A 20,938-nucleotide genomic window follows, 5' to 3' on the forward strand; every position below is an offset into this window, starting at 1 on the left:
TTTTTGATGTGATCAAAAGCAAGTCAATTTACTGCACACAGCATCGGTTACTGCTTAATGAGGATTTTGTGTTTTATCGAACAGCTAAATTAAGGAAAAAACCAAACTATTCCAACTGAACTTCCAGGTCCAGATCTATTCCTCAGAAACACCACTGCTGTTAAAGCTAAATACAAGTACTTCAGGAGCAGCTGGGCTTCTCATTGCTCTTATGCATAATTTTCCAAATATCTATTGTAAGCGACACTATCAGTTAAGACCAGGTAAAAAGCACCTTATATTTGCCACCTTTTGCAAACAATCTAACTAAACCATGTCATCAGTTTTGGGATCAGCTTACCAAAAAGTTGCCTTGAAAATCCTTCTAAACACCAAGCTGAGACCATAATCTCAGGACCAGGAGGGTGTGTGATGGGCCACTATTAATGCATGACACATTTTGTTTGAATTTTGGCTAAATATAAGCATAACCAAATAGACTAAGGATGGCTGTGAAATTATAATAGGCTAAATATTTTCAAGCCATGAAAATCAAGATAGACAGTTTAATTCAGTTTTATACTAATGACCTGGAAAATGTCACTGAAAATTGAAACTGGCAAAAAAAAATAAAAAGAAGTTGTAAACATCATTTAATACAAAGAAATATGGTAGGATTGCTAGAGGTCAGAAGCAGTGGCAGGTAAGAAAAACAGGCTTTCACTTTAAAGAATGTAAGTGAAGAAAAAGGTACAAGCCATAAACTCTATCTGATGGCACACAGAGACTCAGGAACTGGTGCCAAGAGCCTGGATGGAACAAAGATTAAAAAAATGACATTAATCTGGAATGTGACACAGTGGCACAGCATGGAGGGTGACTTATGCCTGCACACACAGAGGTTTTCCCCAGGCACAAGGAGATGCTCTCCCCATACCAAGAGGACACACATTACCACAAATCACCACCAAGGGGACACCACATCACCATAAAGCACCACCTCCCAGGGACCATGGGCACAGGCAGGGCCTTTCCTCCTTTCCTCACTGGCAGGGATGTGTGAGCATCTGCACATCCTCACCACCTTCCCATGGGTGCAGAACAGGGTTGTTAACAGGAAAAAAGTGATGTTTGTGAGTGCAAGCAGCTCTTCTGGAAACTGAAGATGGGTATTCTCAACAACAGGCACAGTTAGGTTTAACCTGAATGGGTGTGATATCAGTATCAATAAAAATTGGAGCTGCCAAAGTGACACCAGACCCCTGCCATCCTGGCCTTGCAGTGCTGGTCTGCCCAGCCAGGCTTTTCAGCTGCCCACCTCCATCAGCAATGCAGGCTTATGAGGAGAAAACACTGGGGAGGGCTCCCACACTCCAGCAGAAAGGATTTGCTCTGTGGTTTAAAAACTGAGTCTTTCCTGAACACCAGACAGCATTTTTAAAGTACCAAACCCACAGTTTCTACTGCTGGTTTTTAGTTTACTGCTGGTTTTAGTTTTATTGCTGGCTTTTTTACAGCCTTCCTGGCCACCCTGTCCATCTTTGTCCACCTTGTCCAGGAGGACTAGACCTGGACTGCACCAGCATTATGCCCACATCCATGTAATAGTCCCAATTTCAGCAGCTGGAATTACAAGGACTGTCTCTGCTTTTAATCTATTCCTTAATGCATCTGGAAAATGTACCTGAACCAGCACTGAGCTAGCACTGTCAGCACACAGAGTTGCTGCTAAGGTGGGAAAACACCTTATTTTCACATATTTCTGATGGAGATAAATTATGTGTATAGGGAGCAGAGTGTCCTATTTTCTGCTGCCTTAAATTATCTTCCCTGAGTTGATCTTTTTGCTCTCTCTTCAGAGCTTAATAATGCCAATTTTTCTGTATGAACTCATGCATATGCAAAAAGAGGTGGAAGGCCTGAATAAGAACATGATTGATACATTCAGGTTCCTTCCTAACCATCAGCACAAGATAAGCACACAACACCTTGTGTACACCACACCTGCTTAGAGGAGAGGTGGCTCAGAGATAATACACACATCTAAGTACAATGCACATCTTGAAATAAGGATCTCATTTCCAGTCAGATACAAAAGTTCCACCTCATCTGTAAAATGCAGCAATTGCTTTGTGCTTGGTTTAGGTTCCCACACCAACACAGCATTCCCAATTTCTTGTAGAGAAATTGCTGACAATTCTGGATACACAGACTTCCTCATTAGAGGGTCTGATCCTGCTTTTAGACTTCATTTATATGGCTGATGGCTGGGCAACAACAGTGTCAAGAGTAAGGAACACATGAGACAACACAGTGCCTGATTCCTACAGTCTGAGGAAAAGTTTATCACTGCTTTTTACAAAACATGACAAATATTGATTGAAAGGAAGCATTTTTACAGCTGCCAAGATCAGAAGTATTATTATAACAAAAAAATAATAAAGCTTCTTCAGGTTCGGAAAGGGGTCGAGAAAATAAGTTTTTTTTATCTCCCACAAAACACCATTTTGTACAATAAAGCTATATTCCTATAAACTACTAAAATGAAAAAAAAAAAAACCAAAACAACCTGTTGTTACAGGTCACAGAAAAACTGGATGTTATTTGATTCTGCTGGAAATGATCTAACAAGAACATACACTATTTCCACGAAACTAAAAGCTATTTTTAACTTTCAGTGCAACAGATGAGTTGCAAAATCTGATGTTGTTTCAGGCTCAGACCTTCCTTAATTAAGCTCTGACTAGTTATCAAACTGACAATTGAGGAAAACAGAACTGCATTTTTCTTGGTATTACAAGAGATAGGAAATAGGATTTTTTTTTTTTTTTTGGCATTCCATGTATGTTCAAAATCAGTTTGGAGAGAAATCTGTGGATTGAAAAACAGAGATAGAGCTGCAGGCAAAGAATGATGATAACAACCCCAGCCCTGGGCTGGTGGAGGTGTTCAGTCAGTAGCACAAAGCTCAGCAACATGCAGGGGGTTATTTTATGTAACAGTGCCATTTAGCCAAATATTTTCAACTAAGATTTATCCTATCAAGTCTAAAAATGATGGGAACCCTTCAAGTAATAAAAGATGTGTGTGTAAATATATATGTCTAAGGGCAAACCTAAAACACTGCCATGTCTGTCACCTATTTAATTTTGAAGACATGCATGGACTTTATGAAGTGCTCAGGGCAAAACCAAAGGCTGTAAATTTAATAGAGATGTATGCAAGCAAATCACAAGTCAAATTTACACAGAGCCATGTCTTTCTTTGGAAATGTAGTGTAGTGTCAAGGTTATTGAAACCAGAACTGTTGTGCTGAGCAAACAACAGCAGCAGCCTGTGAGCAAACCAGCTTCCCCAGCAGGGAGGAAAAACCTTCTCTGATGTCTGGAGCTACAGGGTCAGAACAAAATTAAGAATTGTTAAAAGGAAGTGTGGAGATCCCACGATCTCATCATGCCACTAAGAAGGAAGGGGGGATGAGAATGGTGACAAGCTTTCTCACAGCACCAGACCAGTGGCTCAGTGTGGTCTGAAGCTGATTTTTGTTCTTTCACCTTCCTGGTTTGGAATCCAGGATTGCTGTTCTCTATTTTGTATGCATGCAATTTCTTACACTAGAGAGGGCCCAGGTAAATCTGGCAAGCACAGAAGAAGTGAGAATCCAAATAAAACAGCACAGCAGAGAAACCCCTTTGTTCATCACTCTTGGTCTGGCCATGCAGCCCACCCTGCTGGCACAGTGTCCCAACTGGAAGCTGGAACACCACCACCTGATTCTGTACTGTCTTTTAGAAGTTAATTTCGTGGCATTTTACAATTGATGTGCCTGTCTTTGAGGTGGGAAGGTCTCAGGCTGTGATAAGGTGTTAGGGCAGTGGTGGAGTCTGGCCTGGAAGCCAGCACCCTCCCTGAGGTCACGATGCTGCATCCAAACCCATGGAGAATGGAACTGCAGGAGGCACAACCATCTTCACTGTGGGCATGCAAAAATCACTAATGGTATCATAACACAACACAAAGAAAGTTTCCTGTGGAAAGATGCAACCTAATGTGTTTTTAGCTTACATGCTGAATGGAAGGAGGAGCCTAGGAAACCTAGGAGCCCAAAGATGGACTGAGTTGACAAAAGAAAACCCATTAAAGGACATGTTCCCAGTGTTAGGGCAGACAGGCTGGCAACTGTCATGCAGATCTGCCTAAGCAGGGAAACCTGGCAGGTGACACTGATGCCAAAATGATTTTTGACACCACCACCACTGGTGGTGATGCCTGAACCACCAGACTCAGTTCCATTCACTACCACAGAGACACTGTAAAAAGTTAAAAAAATCTGGGGCAGTTCTGATAAGCACATCAAAAACTCTGAGGGGATTAAATAGCCTGATTTTTTGGGTAAGATTAAAAGCTAAATATGGACATCATTGCTTGACTAAGCAAAAAATAAAGAAGTGTGAAAGCACACTGCAAATATCTAAGAGAGATATACACCCACAACAAAAAGAACAGACTTCTTTATCATAAATCAAGAAGGGATATAATTGCAGGCAATGGTATGGCATTAAAAAAAAAGAAAATTAAAAGTTATTATGAAAGAAAAAATGTCTTTGCAACAGTGATTTATTAGTCCATGATTAATGTTCTGTATGTGCTTGTTATATTTAAAAATTGTACTAGATGATTAAGCAATGAATTTACAATACAGAAAATTCTTGTCCTGAAGGAAAGTTGACTGAGTGACCTCACATCAGAATTCTAGGTTTGTCTGCCTTAGACATTACTGGGGGAGAAAAAAAAAAACAAAAAAAGCCTAATTTAAGATTCAGTAATCTTAAAACAATCAGTATCATCTGATCCAGAGATGTAAGGAGTTTACAGCAGTTACAGCTGTTGCAACAAACAAGGCAAAGATTTATTATGTAGGCAATTAAACACCCATTATACACAATGCATTGTGTTCCCTGGCTTGCCAAGAATGACAAAAACACATTGAACAGTGCTAAGGTTGAAACAGACCCTGCAACCCAAACTTGGCTAGAACAGTACAAGAGCAGGATTGTGCTGCCAGGCTTCACAAGGTGCTGACACACAGTCAAATAAATAGTATTGGAGGAGTAGAGAACACAAAGCTGTGCCTGGGAGCCCTGCTCTGCACAAGGCTGCGAAGACACGCAATCCTTGTTTTGATTTAAAAGACAACTTGCAACCAACACCTGCTGTGATGGATTTTCACAAGTTCCTCAGTGCAGTTGGAGGTCTAGCATGTTTCAGTGCACCATGCCACTTTTGGTATTTGCTTCTGACAGACTTCCAGAGGAAGCAGACTGACTTCCTACTCTTCTCCAACACAGCTGATACACTTAAATTAATCTGTGCACCTTTGTCTTCTGTAGAAAATCTAGAGCAGAGGCTGCTCAACAGGAACAGGGCCTGGGAAGAGCAGGCCATTGCCTCTTCCCTTGTGGCCATAGCAGCAGATCAGACTAGTGTGGCCACATTGAACAACCAGGAGGTTCTTATCAGCACTGCAATAAAATGTGCCCAATTAAACTTTTTACAGAATCAAGCATGGCACCCCTCTTCTCCCAATAAATCTGACATTTTAACTAAATTTTTTAGAAAACACCCTCCAGATTTACCAAACCAAAATAAGTTCTTCGTATGTTAAGATCATTTCACATGCCAACATTCTTCAGATGTTGCTAAAATGTACCACTCCATTTCATGCACGATGATTTTTGGTGTTGGATCCATCCTAACTTTCTACTACCTACACATATTTGATGTTAATTAAAAATACTCCTTTCTAGACACCATGAGAAAGCTGCCCAACACATCTGGGAAAGCAGAACTATGGATTTTAACACTGGCAAGCTCTAAAATTGTCTTAAGTATTAAATCTTTTTAAAAACTGACTGATCTACCCAGAGAAGTTTTAATAAAAAATACCTTGAATATCTTCCATTCATTTTCTACACAAAATTCATTCTACAGATTACTAGACTACTAGGAATCACTGATTTATTTCCCTAATTAAAAGAACTACATAAGATTTTACCAAGTTTGGGAGTGGGTTTAATTTCTTACCTGTCCAATGGGACAATTTTGCCACAACCAGTATCATGAACTCTGGCTCACTGGAAGTCTAATTTTCATGTACTGTGTATTTTTGTTTAACAGAGATTACTTGACTGTAACTGACATTTGAAGAACAGTGGAAAGATTAGCTTTCATATTGAATTTTTTTAGTATTCAGATGCATTATGACTAAAATGTGACTATGAACCAGGAAGCAATATGGGCATGTATTCTAGTTTCAGCTAGGGTAGAGTTAATTTTTTCTCAGTAGCTGTTACAGTGCTGGTTCAGAAAGAGAATGCTGTTGATAACACACAGATTTAGGGGTTTTTGCTAAGTTATGTTTATCCTAAGTCAAGGACTCTCTTTTCTCTCCTAGTTTCATGCTTTGCCAGTGAGGAGGCAATCAAAAGAAACAGAGGGAGCTGGGACAGCTGACCCGAACTGACCAAAGGGGTATTCCACACCACAGAACATCACTTTTTGCTTACTGCTTGTTATCATAATTAATACTGTATTTCACTTTATTTTCAATTATTATACTCTCCTGTCTCAACACACAAGATTTGCTTAATCCTCCTCCCCACTCCACCAGGGTGGCAGGGTGGAGAGAAGAGGGGCGGTGAGGCTGTGTGGTGCTTAATTTCCATCTGGGCTTAAACCACAACAGCATGAAAGCTAACAGGGCAGACAATTCACTGTGAATCCTCACACATGCCCTCACTTAGTCAAACAGAGTGGCAAGATCATGGCCAGTTGCTATGATACCATGGCTCCCTTCATTCAATTAAAATACTGAAGTTGCTATTCAGTATTACATGCCTCCCAACACCTACAACATTCCTGTGGCTCTTATTCTGCTATTCTTACATGCTATGATCTCATTGCTAATATCAATGTGTGCTTCTTGGAATTTGCATTTTCCAATTTGCTTCTGCAGTATTTTGCAGGAAATCATGTTCATACTGAATAAGGCTTTTGAGTCTCTGATTATTTTTGTCTAACATAGGTAAGTCTCTTATACTGCACATAATAATCTTTTCCTGTTGGTGTCTTTTGTACCTCTAAATTACCTTGGAAAAGTGGAAATTTCCTCTGGGTCACTAATTTCCTCAGTAACTCTTTAAACAGGTAAGTTTTGGCTGCAGAAAATGAAATCCTTCAAAATCTAAAGCTGTCTGAAATGAACAACGCCTCTAAGTCTTGTTAGAATCAATTATTTGAGACAGGTTACTGAATTTGAAAATAACACATTTGTGTTTATACAGTGCTTTGAAGGTGCAAAGTGCTGCATTTCTTCATCCCTGGCCACCCCCACAATTTTGGTGAATTCCCATCCAGTGTACAGCACATCACTGGGGTTAAGACAGCATTTTCAGCAGGAATTGGACTACAACAGCACTACTGCTATGTTAAGACAGATCAATGACAACATCCTGCAAAGAAGCCACACTTTAACTGAGCTGTCAACAAATCAAGGACAGGGGAAAGCAAATGGCCAGTTCTCCCTCATGCTGTTCAAACAACAAAACTGCCAGGTACACAGGCTTGCAGCTGAGAAAACACAGGCATTAAGGTCTATTTTCCTTTCTGATTAAAACAATTGTTCATCAGCTGAAGTCTGACAGCTTCTGTGTGTTTATATGGTCCCACTGCTTCTGGTTCTGCTATCTTCCTTGCAAGAAGATCTGTATTTCCCTGGGCATAATTCAATTATTCATTCACATTCCCAGTTGACTCCTTTCATTTTTGGAATATATTCAAACCCAGTCCTCAAGTTCACAGTCAGAGGTTTTGCCAAAAGAGGCTGATCTAGTGAAATGGTCTTACTTTTGTCTTGCTTTCTACCTGATCCATACCTGCCCTCCCTCCTTTCCTTGACACAGTCTTTCTTATTTCAAGTCCACTTTCTCCTTAAAATTTCCCATTCATTTTCCTCTTTTCCTTCTGAACCATGCCACCATGTCTCTTCTGGGTTACACAAATCCTTCCTTCCCTTCACCACCTTGTTGAAAATGTTTCCTTATTGCCATTCACCCTCTTGAGTCCTAGTGAAACTGCATTCATGTGACTGTAATGAACAAGTGATATGTGGATGCCTTCCTAGTAATGAGGGAAGGCTCCTTTCATTGTGTGCTCATGAAGTTTGATACTGTTAGACACAGCCTCTCTGTACTTTTATTTTACAATTTTTTCCTGTCATTTTGAAGAATATTTGCTTGTCTGGGACTTCACCTACCTCTCCCACCATTTTGGTATTTCTGTTGGCTTCTCTTTCTCTGTGGACTTTTCTACTATGTGTGTTTGCCTTACCCACAAAAACCTTTATTTCTGAACTTGGACTTGGACTTTACTGTCCTTCTTTGTCTTTGCTTCTGCCACTGTTTCATTGTCATTCCTGCATGATCCTATATCAGTTCTTCTTTCTAGTACTTGTAGCATTCTCTAATGCCAAGCTGGTGGGTGATTCCTCTTCTCCCTGAAATATCTCCATTTTGAATGGCTTTGAAAATTAAGACACAAAACAGGGAGACTCCTAATGTAGAGGGTCACACAGCAGAAGGATTGGGACCAATCTTAGTGTCTGAGACGAGAGTAAACATGAAAGGGGCATCAAACCTTCAGAAGACCTGCCAAGAGAAGGACCACTTTAGGACCAGAGTCTAGGGAACATTGGGGGACAATGCAGTCAGGGACAACTGGCTGTGAAACACTGGGTCATGTCAGGTTTGGCTGCTCTGGACAAGTGACTGTGAAATCCTGGGTCATGTCAGGTTCGGCTGCTCTGGCTGCAGCCCCCAGGCTGCCTGTGACTCATACACTGCATTCACCTGCTGCATCTCAGACTTGAAAACCTGCAAGTTTTCCCACCCTGGAGGAAAAGAGATTGGCTGGACAAGACTTGGGAGTTAGACAGTAAAGGTTTAGGGTTTTGGAAGGTGTGACAGGGATGCCGAAGGCAGAAGAAGCTCTTGCTGGTGCAAATGTCGGAATGAATCTTTTAATTAGAAACTTTGGCTGTCCCTGGAGCAGCCATTGCTGCCTGTGAAACTGATCATCCAGACATGCCTTCTGAATCCATGAATAGCCTTTCCTTATTGCCAAGCAATCTGACTCCCACTTTTTGCTTTTTTTGTATCCTTCACTATCTTTTGAGTGCTCAGAGAACCAGAATGTGCCTGCCTACCACACTGCTTTGCTTTGCTATCATGCCACCTTCCTTCCTGCATCAAATTTTGCTGAAGGACATGTTAAGTCCTGTGAATTAAGCACCAGTTTGAGGATTATTGGAGTCTCAGGAATCCTTATTAAATGGAAAGCATTCCTCCTCCCCATATAAAATTACTCTGAGATACTTCATGTCTCAAGATGCACTGAGAAGTAATATATCTTTTTAATATGATGCCATCTTATGTTGCTGTTTAAAAATTTTAGCATCTTCCAAAGTAAAAAAAATAAAAAATAAAAAATTGTGCATAGATAATCTCTTAAATTTCCTACTTATGTGAAGTTGGAGAAGTAATGTTAAAGATTTTGAGCAAGTCTTATCTAATTAGAACCTAGGACTTAATTACTTCTCTCCTGACAGATGAGCCTCTGGCAGATAATTTTATGAGGATAGTATGCCTTGAGCAAAACACAGAAAATAGTTTTCTGTCAGAACTTAAGAAAATAGAAGTTTCATCATACAGATTGTTATGTGTTTTGCACATGGGTTGTATTCATAAAAAGTCTTTGCTGTCTAGAATACACAGGCAAGTCAAAACTGAAAACAGAGAAAGTAGTAGAACTGATGAAAGGTCCACAATTAAGTTCTTCTTTCTTCATTGTGAAATCTATTTCATGTTCGACCACTTTATTAACCAAGATATGCCACTCCACCCCATTCTTTCCTTTTGTACTCCCAGCAATTTACTGGGATTCCTTCTGTGGATTATCTAATAGCAGAGAAGGTACAGATGCACCATTATCACTCCTGTTGTCACATGAGATATATTACATGGAGTTTCAGGCAGAGTATTTTGTCCTGGATACAGAAATGAATTATCTATCCATTCTGTGAAAGAAGTGACAAGCTAAACCAGAAGTACTGCAGCAGACTAATGCAGCTTCCACACTGGCTTCAGCTTGGAATTAATCATTCCTTATGATATTTATGAATCTGTATTCCCACTGGGGAGTCTTTTTGTGATCGTGCTAACTCTTAAGGGCATTTATTTATTGACTTATTTATAAAAACCCTTAAGCCTGCTGCTGCACTACTTGAGCAGACAAGTGTAGTAAAATACAGGGAGCCAGTCACTTAAATCAGTGATAATAGTGAGTGCAAGTATCAGGATCAAGTTCTTATTTTTCCCATTTTCATTTTTTGATTTGTCTTCCAATTTTGTTTGTTTTCTTGTGAATTTAACAGGTGAGTAATAAACAGTTTAAGCCTAGAATTTGAGTAAACTTTGATTGGTCAATATTCTTTGCATGGGAAAGTAATTGAATTTTATTGTTTGTGACTAATGCTGTCTTTCTGATCATAGGAGTGGTGATCTATATACACGGTGTTCAGCACAAAGCTATTCCCTGTAAAATTCCAAATACAGATCCAAACTCAAAGTTCCTCTCTCCTCCATTCCATTAATTTCTTTATGGCTCCCTCATCCAAAAAAATTCATTTCTAAACAAGCCAAAATTGCTTAGGATTTAACACGCTGATATATACTTTGATGCATAAGCTTATCTTGGGACAAATGCTCTTATGTTCTTCTCTTTAATACCACATGTCCACATGTATATGTAAAAGGATGTATGTAACCTTACATCTTCATACACATGATGTTTATACAAGTACATATACATATGTGCCTAATTTTTGGTGGCCCTTGTTTCCAATGATGATTTTAGTCGAAGTTCCAAAGTATGGATTTCATTTAGGATTAACCAAACAATTAGTAAGGCAAAAGGAATTTATTGTAATAAATGTGCCTTTTACAATAAACTCCAAATAATGTTTGCAATTAGCAAATGGAATCCAACATTTTCTAGCTGCCTCATCAAAATGAAATTAGATGCAGAGTTGGGAATTTTAATTTCAAACATTCACCTTTATTGTTGAAACATGATCTTGAATGAGTTCCTAGACTTTTTACTAAATGTCCATGCAAATTAAGTTGTAAAGCATGGGATCCAATCTTATTAACATTCCTTTCCAGAATTATGACATTGAAAGAACTTCAGAAGGAAAAAGGGGATTATATAAATTTATCTTCTTCTGCTTCACGGATTTCTACACTGTTTGTTGTGGATGATTATGTCCTTAGAGTAAAAAATAAAGTAACAAAACCAACCAACCAACAACAAACAAAAAACCCAACAAACAAACAAACAAATAAAATGCCACCCTAGAAAACCTCAGTGCCTTCTATAATACAATTTGGTATTTCTAAGGTAACTCAATCAAGAAAAAGCACTAAAAAATATTGAGAAATAATGTCTTTAAGTGATAATGGTAGGGAGGAATTTCAAAAAAATTTGGAATCAAATGATGCTCATGCCTAATAGCTGTCTAGGTCTTGCTCCAGACCATTTTTGCTCTAGATCTGTGAATCTTAAAGAAAACAGGCAATTTTTAAAGAGGTCCAAGGGAAACAATTCTCTACTGGATACCCAGACTAAGCCAACAAACTGCATAGCTACAACTGGGGGCTTTGAACGTGAAGTGTGGAGTGTAGAGACTCACACCTGTGCACACCCACCTCCTCCTGCAGCCAGCACAGAGGAGGACTATTTCCAGAGAGCTTAAGACACTTTTGACTCCTAGGCAACTTGAGGTCAGCAGTGGGAAGTGGGACACACTCAACCCAGTAACAAACTCCTGGAGCCAGGTGCACCCTGGAGCTCCCACTCCAGGGAGTGCTCTAACTTTGAGAGGGAAGAGCAGATCTGGGACAGGCAGCAGGCAACAGCAAGCTGGACCTTTCCTGTGCCTTCAAGACCACCATCACTGCTCCCCCTCCAGCTTTCTGAGTCCCCCAGACCCACAGAGAGCAGAGGTGCCAAGACAGAGGATGAGGAAAGAGGAGGAGGAAGAAGGTGGAGTGAGACAGCAAAAGTTGCTAAATGCTGTAATTAGATGGTCAGACTTTATTTCAGAGATTTTTCTCCCCTGCCCCTTGGCCCTTTTCTAATATTGGGACAGTTAGATAGTCACACATATCCATAGAGTTTTCAACCTTACACTGTTAAAGACTATCCTTGTATTTTTTTGGTCTAATTTTCCAGAAGCAGTCAGAGTTCTAATCCCATTGAGCCCTTTCATGCTACATGGCATGTTTGCTTTCTATACCTTGTTTCCCAAGGGCAAATGTGATACAAGTGATACAAGTCTAATTTATATCTTCTCTAGAAAAATAATCCCCTTTTGTTCCTCTAAATGTGAAATGTTTCTACTGAAATGTGAAGTTAATAGAAAACACAAGTATCCAAAGATAGTGAAGGACATTTCTGCTATGTTCTGTGGTGCCTTATCTGTCCCTCACACAGAGTGCTGATCTAAGTAAAAGCTTGATCTGCATCAAATGTAGTGAGCTTCACTGACTTCCTTGAAGATTTATAAATGAGAGGTCAAAGAGTCAGGCTGCAAGGCTGTTTGGCTGCATGAGTAACTGTGGGAAATTCACCCAGTCATTCTGGCATGATGCACAGAAGATGGAGCTGATCAATAAATTCCAAACCACTTGCTTTATTTTCTCTGGAAAATTATCAGAGTCTGGTGTACAAATAAACCACTACCATGCAGATCCAAACCCTGTACATAAGAAAAAGCAAGGGAATTAAGTGATTTGCATGCCTTAAGCACCATGTTCCAAGAAAGGCCCCAGAGGTAGCCCTTTGCTGGGGAAGGTTAGAAAGGGAAGGAAAAAAGGGTCCTTAATTTCACCTCATAAAACATACCATATGTTTTTGCATGCTTCATTGATGCTCCCTGGTTTACTGACCAGAAACACACAGCAAGTCCAACCTTCAGGGGTCAGCAGTGCTCAGGATATCTGTGAACTGCACTCTAGGCAACTGTGGGGACTATGGAATAAGGGCTGACTCTGCTCAGGATCAATCCTGCAGTTTTTGGTTGGGTGGTTTGGAATCTGCAGAGCAGCTAAGTATAAATCACCCCCCACCTCACAAATACCACCAATCACCTGTACAGGGCTCTTCTCTGAAATAAAGCAGCATTTCATTCAGAGGGTGCACTTAGAGATTATTCTTACAAATAGATTTTCCAGATTGCAAATTCTCTGTTTACTCACAGTTCTGAAATGAGATAAATACAGTAGCCTTTTCTGAGCTTTCTAGTGCAGAGAGTCCCATGTCTTACTGGTGATAACATTCATTTTTGGAAAGTCTAATACCATCAGACTATCTGTATATTCTCTGGAATAAAACTTGCTAAATGCAGCAGAGTTTCTTTGGCTGTGCTGAAATACAAACAGTATAAAGAAAGGCTGCTGCTTCACTCTCATTTTTATGCCCAGTGCTCTTTCATAAACTGTTCTGCCTGCATTTGAGTTTTAGTAGATTATCTTCAAATTAGAGCTCAGAATGTACTTACAGTTTAATGCCTTAGTCCACTAGAAGCCTAACAATTCAAATGCAAGGGAGCAAAATCTTTATAGCTTTGCTCTGTCTTGACAATGTGCTGTTTATGGACTCTTTTTAGCATACACAGGCACACATGCATGCAAAGCCAAGAGGTGGAAGTGAAATGACTCAAACAATGAATCTTTCCTGTTACAACATTATTGCTATTCCAGGCTTTCTTATTCTTGTTAAAGAACAGTGGATTGAATAAAAAGAGAATAAGAAGTGTGATGGATAGGAAAATACAATGAGGACAGTATAATAAATTATTGCTTACCATTTCCTGAGTGTTTGCAAAATCTGCCTCTTTCGAGCTACACTGCACCAAAAGCATTATAATATTAATCAGAGCAATACAAGGGAATACATATTTGTATCAAATTCTATTTAAGAGTACTGAGCATTCCTTCTCCCTTAATACAAAACAAAAATAAAAACAAAAAAAGAGGAGGTTTTCATGTCATTGAAACAGTACATGATACACTACTAATGCTTCTGCATATACAGAGGTCTGTTGATATCTGATTAAAAATGCAGTGTAATCCTTAGCACACTGTCTTGCATGCAGACTTTTATTGCATATAGAATAAACCACTCTTTATCTGAGAATCACAGCCATAACCCCTCAAGGTATTTTTATTTAACCTTGAATGAACACAAAAAGGGGTTCACAGAGCAGCCATTTCTTTGCTACCTCTGCAGCATCTCTCAAGGCAGTGGCAGTGCAGCTTTAGTGTAGAAAGTGTTAGTGCTTCTGAAACATGTTATTAGAGTAAATCTTGAACTGAACTTGACTTTATTTTATATTTAATGACACGATGTCAAAAATACTTTGATCTGCATTAATGCAGTTGCTGGAATAAAATTACTTTCAGTCATTTAGTGTTTCGATCCCATGGTTAGCTGTACCATTCAATCTTCAAGAACTGATGCTCTTTTACACTGCAAGCTATTATCCCTAGGAGACTTACCACAAGGGAGTAACATATCTTGAATCCAGGTTTAGCCACAAAGTAGTCATCGGATTTGAAGGTTATCTTTATGTGATTTGTTCTTGATGTTATTCTTGGAGGGACTTCCTTGTGTCCACACCACCGTCCTCGAATAACTGTGCTGGTCTCTGATACATCTTCCACTTCCACAAAGTCATACCTGAAAAAGAGCATGAAGAATCAGTTTTTGCTGATTATGGTTACAGAGGGTGCTTGCACATTGACAGGAGAACAGCTGGAGACCCAAAGACACCTGTCCCCTGCTCTCCACTCCAAAACATCAAACTAAATATTACAAATGGTGGGCAAGTTCGTGTGCCACAAAATACACTAAGCTGCAGGCTACTGCCTGAGTGCTGAAATGAGTGATTTCAGTGCTCCAGGAACATGACAGTGTTTGCTACCACGTTAAAGTAGCAATAAGAGGCACTTGCATGTGCTTAGTATACAGTAAGCACACGCATTGCGTTTCATGTGGTGGGTAAATAATTTAGAGAGCTGATAAAATATTATTTAAGGCAGGCTGCCCAACCTGAGCAGCTGCAAGCACTTGTGCTCTTTCTGGTGGTCGCCCAACTCCCTGCAGCAGCAGCAGCAGCAGCAGAAGCAGCCACAGGCGCCCGCCTGCTGTGTCACTCACAGGGCTAGAGAGGGGCAGCCACTGTGCCAGGAGCAAAGGGAGCTGCTGGAGGGACTCAGGGCAGTGCATGCTACTGAGAGGTGCTTTTCAGGACTTTCCTTGTAGGTGGCACATTGCTCCTGTAGCTGGATTGGAAAGATTTATGTCTAGCTTCCAAGCAGGATAGCATGCTGCTGCTCTGCGTGCTGCAGTGTTCTGTGAAAAGTCACATCTTGGCCAGGCACCTGTGCCACAGCAGAGGCCCCTGAGCCCAAAGAGGGCTCTGCCAGCAGCAGAAGGCACTAAACCCTAGGGATGAAGGGACACAGTGGTAGCACTCACTGCTCCAGCCTGCGCATTCGCCTGCTCGGGTATAAATGACCATACAAATAAATAATAAAATGAGTACAGTTACTGAGCTGGAGAATAATGGGGACAGAGAATAAAGCTATGCTTTTACTAAATCTATGACAAAACATCTCTCAATATCTTTGAGCCAGAATTAGGCTCCACACATTGCTGCCAGCAAGGCAGAGGTGATGACAAGAGGGGCAGCTTGAGTGCCATCCTCACAGTACAGTTAAGCCTTAAAACTCTGGAGGTCTTTACCAGGAATGTTTTCTATTATCAAAGCATCTGCTCCCTCCAAAGAGGGAGTTCAGAACTGTTAAGTGATTCTTGCTAGCTCCCCACCCCCAGGTCTGTGGGCCTAGCACCCTCCTCTTTGCCCAGTTGTGGGAGCTGAATAGCTCTGTAAATAACAGACATGCTTTTCTTTTTCTGCTGAGAGCCCATGAGAAGAAAACCACAAGTACTATGTGGTTTGAGAATATCAGCTCTACTGCTTTTATATTCACCAACCCCAAATTGCACAGAACAAAAAATACCAGATCCACCATGACCACTTAAATCTGCCCAAACTCTGCTGAAATATTTCTTTTTTGTAAAGCACTAAAATTTAGCTCCAGGCAGAGGTAAACTTGTCTCAATCTCTCTCCACCGTCCCCAGCTCCCACTCCCTGGTGGTGATGGATGTGGTACCCAGCAGAGCTCCCAAGCATCCACCCTCCCAGGCAGCACAGAACTGTGAATGCTGATTGCAACACACGGGGTTGTGGTGTCCAGGAGCAAATAACCTTGCAAGCTTTGGTGAAAGTTGTCCTGACTGGCCTCCCCACTTTTGGAAGCCAGAAGCCAGACTAAGTAGCAAAACCAGGGAAAATCCATGGACTTTCAAGGATTATATCTGCTTTCAACAGCAGAGGCTTTGCTGCAATGATCACAGAAGTAGGTGTATTCTCAGTTGCTTCTGTGCATCCAAGAAGCCTCAGAGGCTGGGTAATTTAATTGCTTTTCAGAATCACCTCTTATCAAGTGCCTGTGGAAATGGCAACAGCACTTTTTGAATGTTCTGTAAGACCTTGAATATTTCCTCTCCTTCTTCAGAAGCTCAGCAGAAATATAGCCCTGCTAAAATATACCTTTTTATTCCTCAGCCTGAATGAATTTCAATCAGTTCAGTCTTAATAGTATGCAAATTACAATAATTACCATTAATGAAAAATGGAAAGAAAACACTAGGAAATTTCTGGAGAAAAAAGCTTAAGGTCAAAAGCAAATACAAAAGTAAGGTAAGGTGCAGAGGTCCTGAATTACTTGTCCAGTATGCCCAGCATTCAAGCATATGCTCAGTTCTCACATTCATTTCAATTAAAACAGTCTTGGCTGTCTCTCCAAAGCAGCACTGCAGGGACTGTCAGGGACTGAAGCTGCAGAAAAGATCTGGTTTTAAAAAATAGATTGAGCATTAGCAAAAAATCCAACTGCACACAGTACTTAACAAACTGAAAGCCATCACAAGCTGTCTGACCAAAAAATTCCTCACTCTGGAAGCAATACTACCCAAATAAAGGCCTTCCAGAAACTCTAGGGAAAACTTTACTGCAGAAAAGAATGTGATATTTCTCCAGCTTCTATAGACACTATGGATGATGGAAGGTCTTTGCTTTTCTCTGCATTCTAAATTAGCTGCTCTGGAAAAAGCAAGCAGACTGTCTTCCAAGATGGTCTCCAAGCACACAATGCCAGTAACAGCTTGACTTTCCTTCACTGTGCCACCACCTTTAATGGCTTTTGACAGAGAATACTTCATCTTTTTTTCCACAATAAATTAGCCCTCTGTTTCAAAGTTGCAATGCTTTCAGGTCAGCCACAGTTTATCCACTATGTAAATATTAACAGGCTGCTTCTGTGTGCTTTAGGCTCTGAATCTGGGAAAGTGTTGGGGTACTGGGAGGTTACTGTTGTTACTGACTCTGCTGCTGATCTTGGACCAACATCACCAGAGCAGACCTGCCAAGGAGCAGGGAAGGAGAGCCAATTTTAGGCTGCATTCTTTTATTACTACACGGATAACAAACCTGCAGGAACAGTTCCCTCTATCAGTAATGCAGAAAATTTAACAAAGAAAAATAAGGAAAAAAAAAATCCACCCTGTAAAATGCCTGCAGAGATGCCAAACCCTACCAACAGAAATTAATTGACAAAGATAAGATAAGAAGAGGATGGGTGTGCAGAAACACTAACAACCAAGTTCTCTGCATAGATAAGGTGTAAGTAACAACATGAGCAGGCAGAGCTGGAGGCTCAGACTTGAGCATTTTAAGTAAGTAGCATCACAGCAATCTGCCTTTTGGAGAGCATGGGAACCCTGAGCCTGTCTTCTTTCACAGAAAAGAGAGCTGAATAAAAGAAATACAAACACATTGATTTATACTGTTTTAGTGAATGTTGGCAGGATTCACCTCTGTACTCTACTAATGCAAAACAGTTTATCCACCTAGGTTAATCAGCCAGATCATCTGAGCTTAAGGTCACTTTTGCTTAAAAGGGGAACCAAAGCAACTGGGATGTGGTGTGGTAGCCTGTGATAGATTTATAGATACATCAGCATGCATCAGCACGCTGATGTTTGTGGATCTGTATTTAAAAGTTTTAAATGGAACTGTACCAGTGAAGAGTAAAATTAAAGATAAGCAAGTGATTTGAACATAATTATATTTTTCAAAGCATTTTTTCTGTTCCTCACACCCCAAAATAAACACTTACCTAGTCACTCAAACCTCCTAAAGCCCTCCACCTACTGAAAAAGATGTTTCTTGCCTGGCTGAAACACGACAGAGGTGACAGAGGACAAAATCCTATTAAAGTAGGATTGTTGGATAAAGTAGGATATGCTATGGTAGCTGGATTTGAGCACACAAGTACCTTGTGCTTGAAATGTTATAGAAGGACTGAAGCCTGACAAAACTGCTTCAGGTCCAGGACAGCTCAGTTTATTTATGAACTGAAAGATCACTTTCAGCTGGGAGGGCCCCTTAAAGGTCTGGTCTCCTTGCAAGGACATCCCAGACCCGGCCAGAGATGCCCTGGTTTCGCTCTGCAGTCTCACGCCAGTGAGCTCAAAGGGGGACTTAGGGAGCCCTTTGCAAACACGGGCTTGCCACTCACCTGCAGATGTCATTTTCGGGTTCCTCCAGCCCGAACTGACTGTCGAAAGCCAGCTGGATCCTGGTGCTGTCCGGGGAGTGGAGGCGCCACGTCAGCAGGAGGTTCCTGGGGTAGCTGCTGGGGAAGCGAGGACTGTGGATGCAGCCGCTCCCTGCCACGCTGATGCTCTCTTCCTTTCGGTACAAGTCTGTGAGGTGATTGCTCTCTGTTAGTAGTCACAACTTGTAGAAATTAGTATGTTGCTCCAGTTACAGGAAGGCAAAAAACACAACAGTTTATAACACAGCACAATTATTTGCATTTCAAGTCTAGAAAAAGTTGGGTCTAGGAGCAGTTATTATTAAATAGGAAATACAGAGTATTTTCTCTTAATTCAATCCCTTATTAAACAGTAAGAACAACAAGAGCTCAACTACACAGACTCTTTATTTTACATGAAATGTACAATTTTTTTTACATTTATATTGATTATATAATGCCATTCTCACCACTTTGGTTTTAAAACAGAATTAAACTTCAATAAAAGCTACAAGCTTGAGAACAATGAAGTAAGGCAGACTGAAATAAAAAAGGTAAACAAATTGCTTCTCAAATTTTGTGCTCTGGGGAGCAATGCCCTCTAAACAAAAGCAGCAATGAAGGGCTGCAGGAAAGTGAGTATGGGTGAAATTAAATTTCTTTACTGTGCTTAAGTATTTCTTCCCAGAAACACGTGTAAGGTCATGTTTTGATTTTATTTATATGGTGTGAACCATTTTCTGCCTATGGTCCATTTACTCAAACAGCTACTCCATGCTTATATACCCATGTAACTGAGGCCAGATCATATCCCATCAACCATCTTACTCAGAAACTTCAAGATAAACAGCCAAGTCTTTACTTAATTAAAATTCCACAACTTTTGCCTGAGCAAACATTCAATTGTTCCTAAAGTTTACTTATACTGAGGTAAAAGCTCTGCTGCTGTAAATCTCTGGCTCCAAGAATTACAGGAACTGTGTCAAGACCCAGCTCTCTAAAAGTCAAAAAGTCTCAGTTGCACCACACTCTTGCACTGCCCAGCTGTTCCTGATACTGGAATTTGGGTCAGTTTGCATCAAAGAACTGCAAACAACCATTCTTCTGTGTATTGACAACTTTGGTGTGTGGAAATTTTGAGGATCAGAAGGCTCCAAGGCAACATGCAGACCACAGCAGCTTTCAGTTCCCAGCCAAGACACGCACCTCTAAGTGTGGGACAGCTACCTGTGCTCCTTCCCCACGTGATGTGTGGGGATCTGCATGAATTTGTACACTTGCTTTCATGCAAACACCCAAACTCTGGTGTATTTATCTTAAACTGAACATCACTCCACTCTGCTGAATGCCACGTCAACCTCCAGTCCCACTGCAAGCAATAAAAATAGAAAACTGGTGCCTTCTCCTGAATCTGGCTACTGAGGAAGAACAAATGGGGGAAAAATATCTCCACCAAGCCACTCTGTGAATGCTGGAAATACAAAACCAAAGCTACCAGCTGCAGCCATCTGTCTCACACGCTAATCTAAGTCTTCACTTTCAAAATAAAATTTAACGTGGCTGGAGTTTTCTAAGCTCTTTATATGAAATACATTTACTTGTTTTATAAATGCTCCTTGAAAACAGGAATCCAGAAAAATAGTACAAATTTCATGATTTGTACATCTATTTTTCAGGTTGCTTTTCACTGGTTCTTGGCTGTAAATACATTCCTGCATGCAGTTGTAAGCAAGGCATGGTTTTCTAACAACAATTCATTGTACACTTCCAACAGCACAGTAATTTTAGCTTCCAAACAACCTGAAACTCAGAAGAAAAAAGTCTGTGTTTCTTATAAAACTATCTCCACAGACCCACTTGTGATATCTTTCTAAGATGCTTTCAGACTCTGAGCCACCCTTTCTAAGCAAACACAGCCCTAGCTCACAAAGTGCAGAACTAGCCAGTTTTGTTTTGTTCTGCATTGACCAAACAATTTGGATTGGAAAAGTGCCAATTTGGTGAAAATAAAGACCACCCACTGAATAGTTTTGTTGCGATTTTCATCAGGGACATCTATGCTGAAGTCTGTTTTGTATTTGCTTTTATTCTAAAATAAGGGAAAAAAGACATCTGT

General features: G+C 40.4%; 1 protein-coding gene across 4 annotated transcripts in view; it reads right to left on the minus strand.

The window, feature by feature from the left end:
• The window catches only part of PDGFD (platelet derived growth factor D), a 135,721-nt gene that overhangs the window by 36,272 nt on the left and 78,511 nt on the right, over positions 1–20,938 (minus strand). Inside the window, exons 2-4 of one of the 4 annotated variants that reach the window (XM_056489736.1) lie at positions 18,805–18,991; positions 14,655–14,835; positions 13,961–14,002 (exon numbers count right to left, since the gene is read on the minus strand). In XM_056489736.1, coding sequence (XP_056345711.1) covers positions 13,961–14,002; positions 14,655–14,835; positions 18,805–18,991 — 410 coding nt within the window. Of the gene's footprint in view, positions 1–13,960; positions 14,003–14,654; positions 14,836–18,804; positions 19,010–20,938 lie in introns of all 4 variants that reach the window. The other 3 variants (XM_056489728.1, XM_056489750.1, XM_056489742.1) reach the window with 3 other exon arrangements.

The sequence above is a fragment of the Oenanthe melanoleuca genome, chromosome 1, assembly GCF_029582105.1.
Source record: "Oenanthe melanoleuca isolate GR-GAL-2019-014 chromosome 1, OMel1.0, whole genome shotgun sequence".
NCBI classification, from domain to species: domain Eukaryota; kingdom Metazoa; phylum Chordata; class Aves; order Passeriformes; family Muscicapidae; genus Oenanthe; species Oenanthe melanoleuca.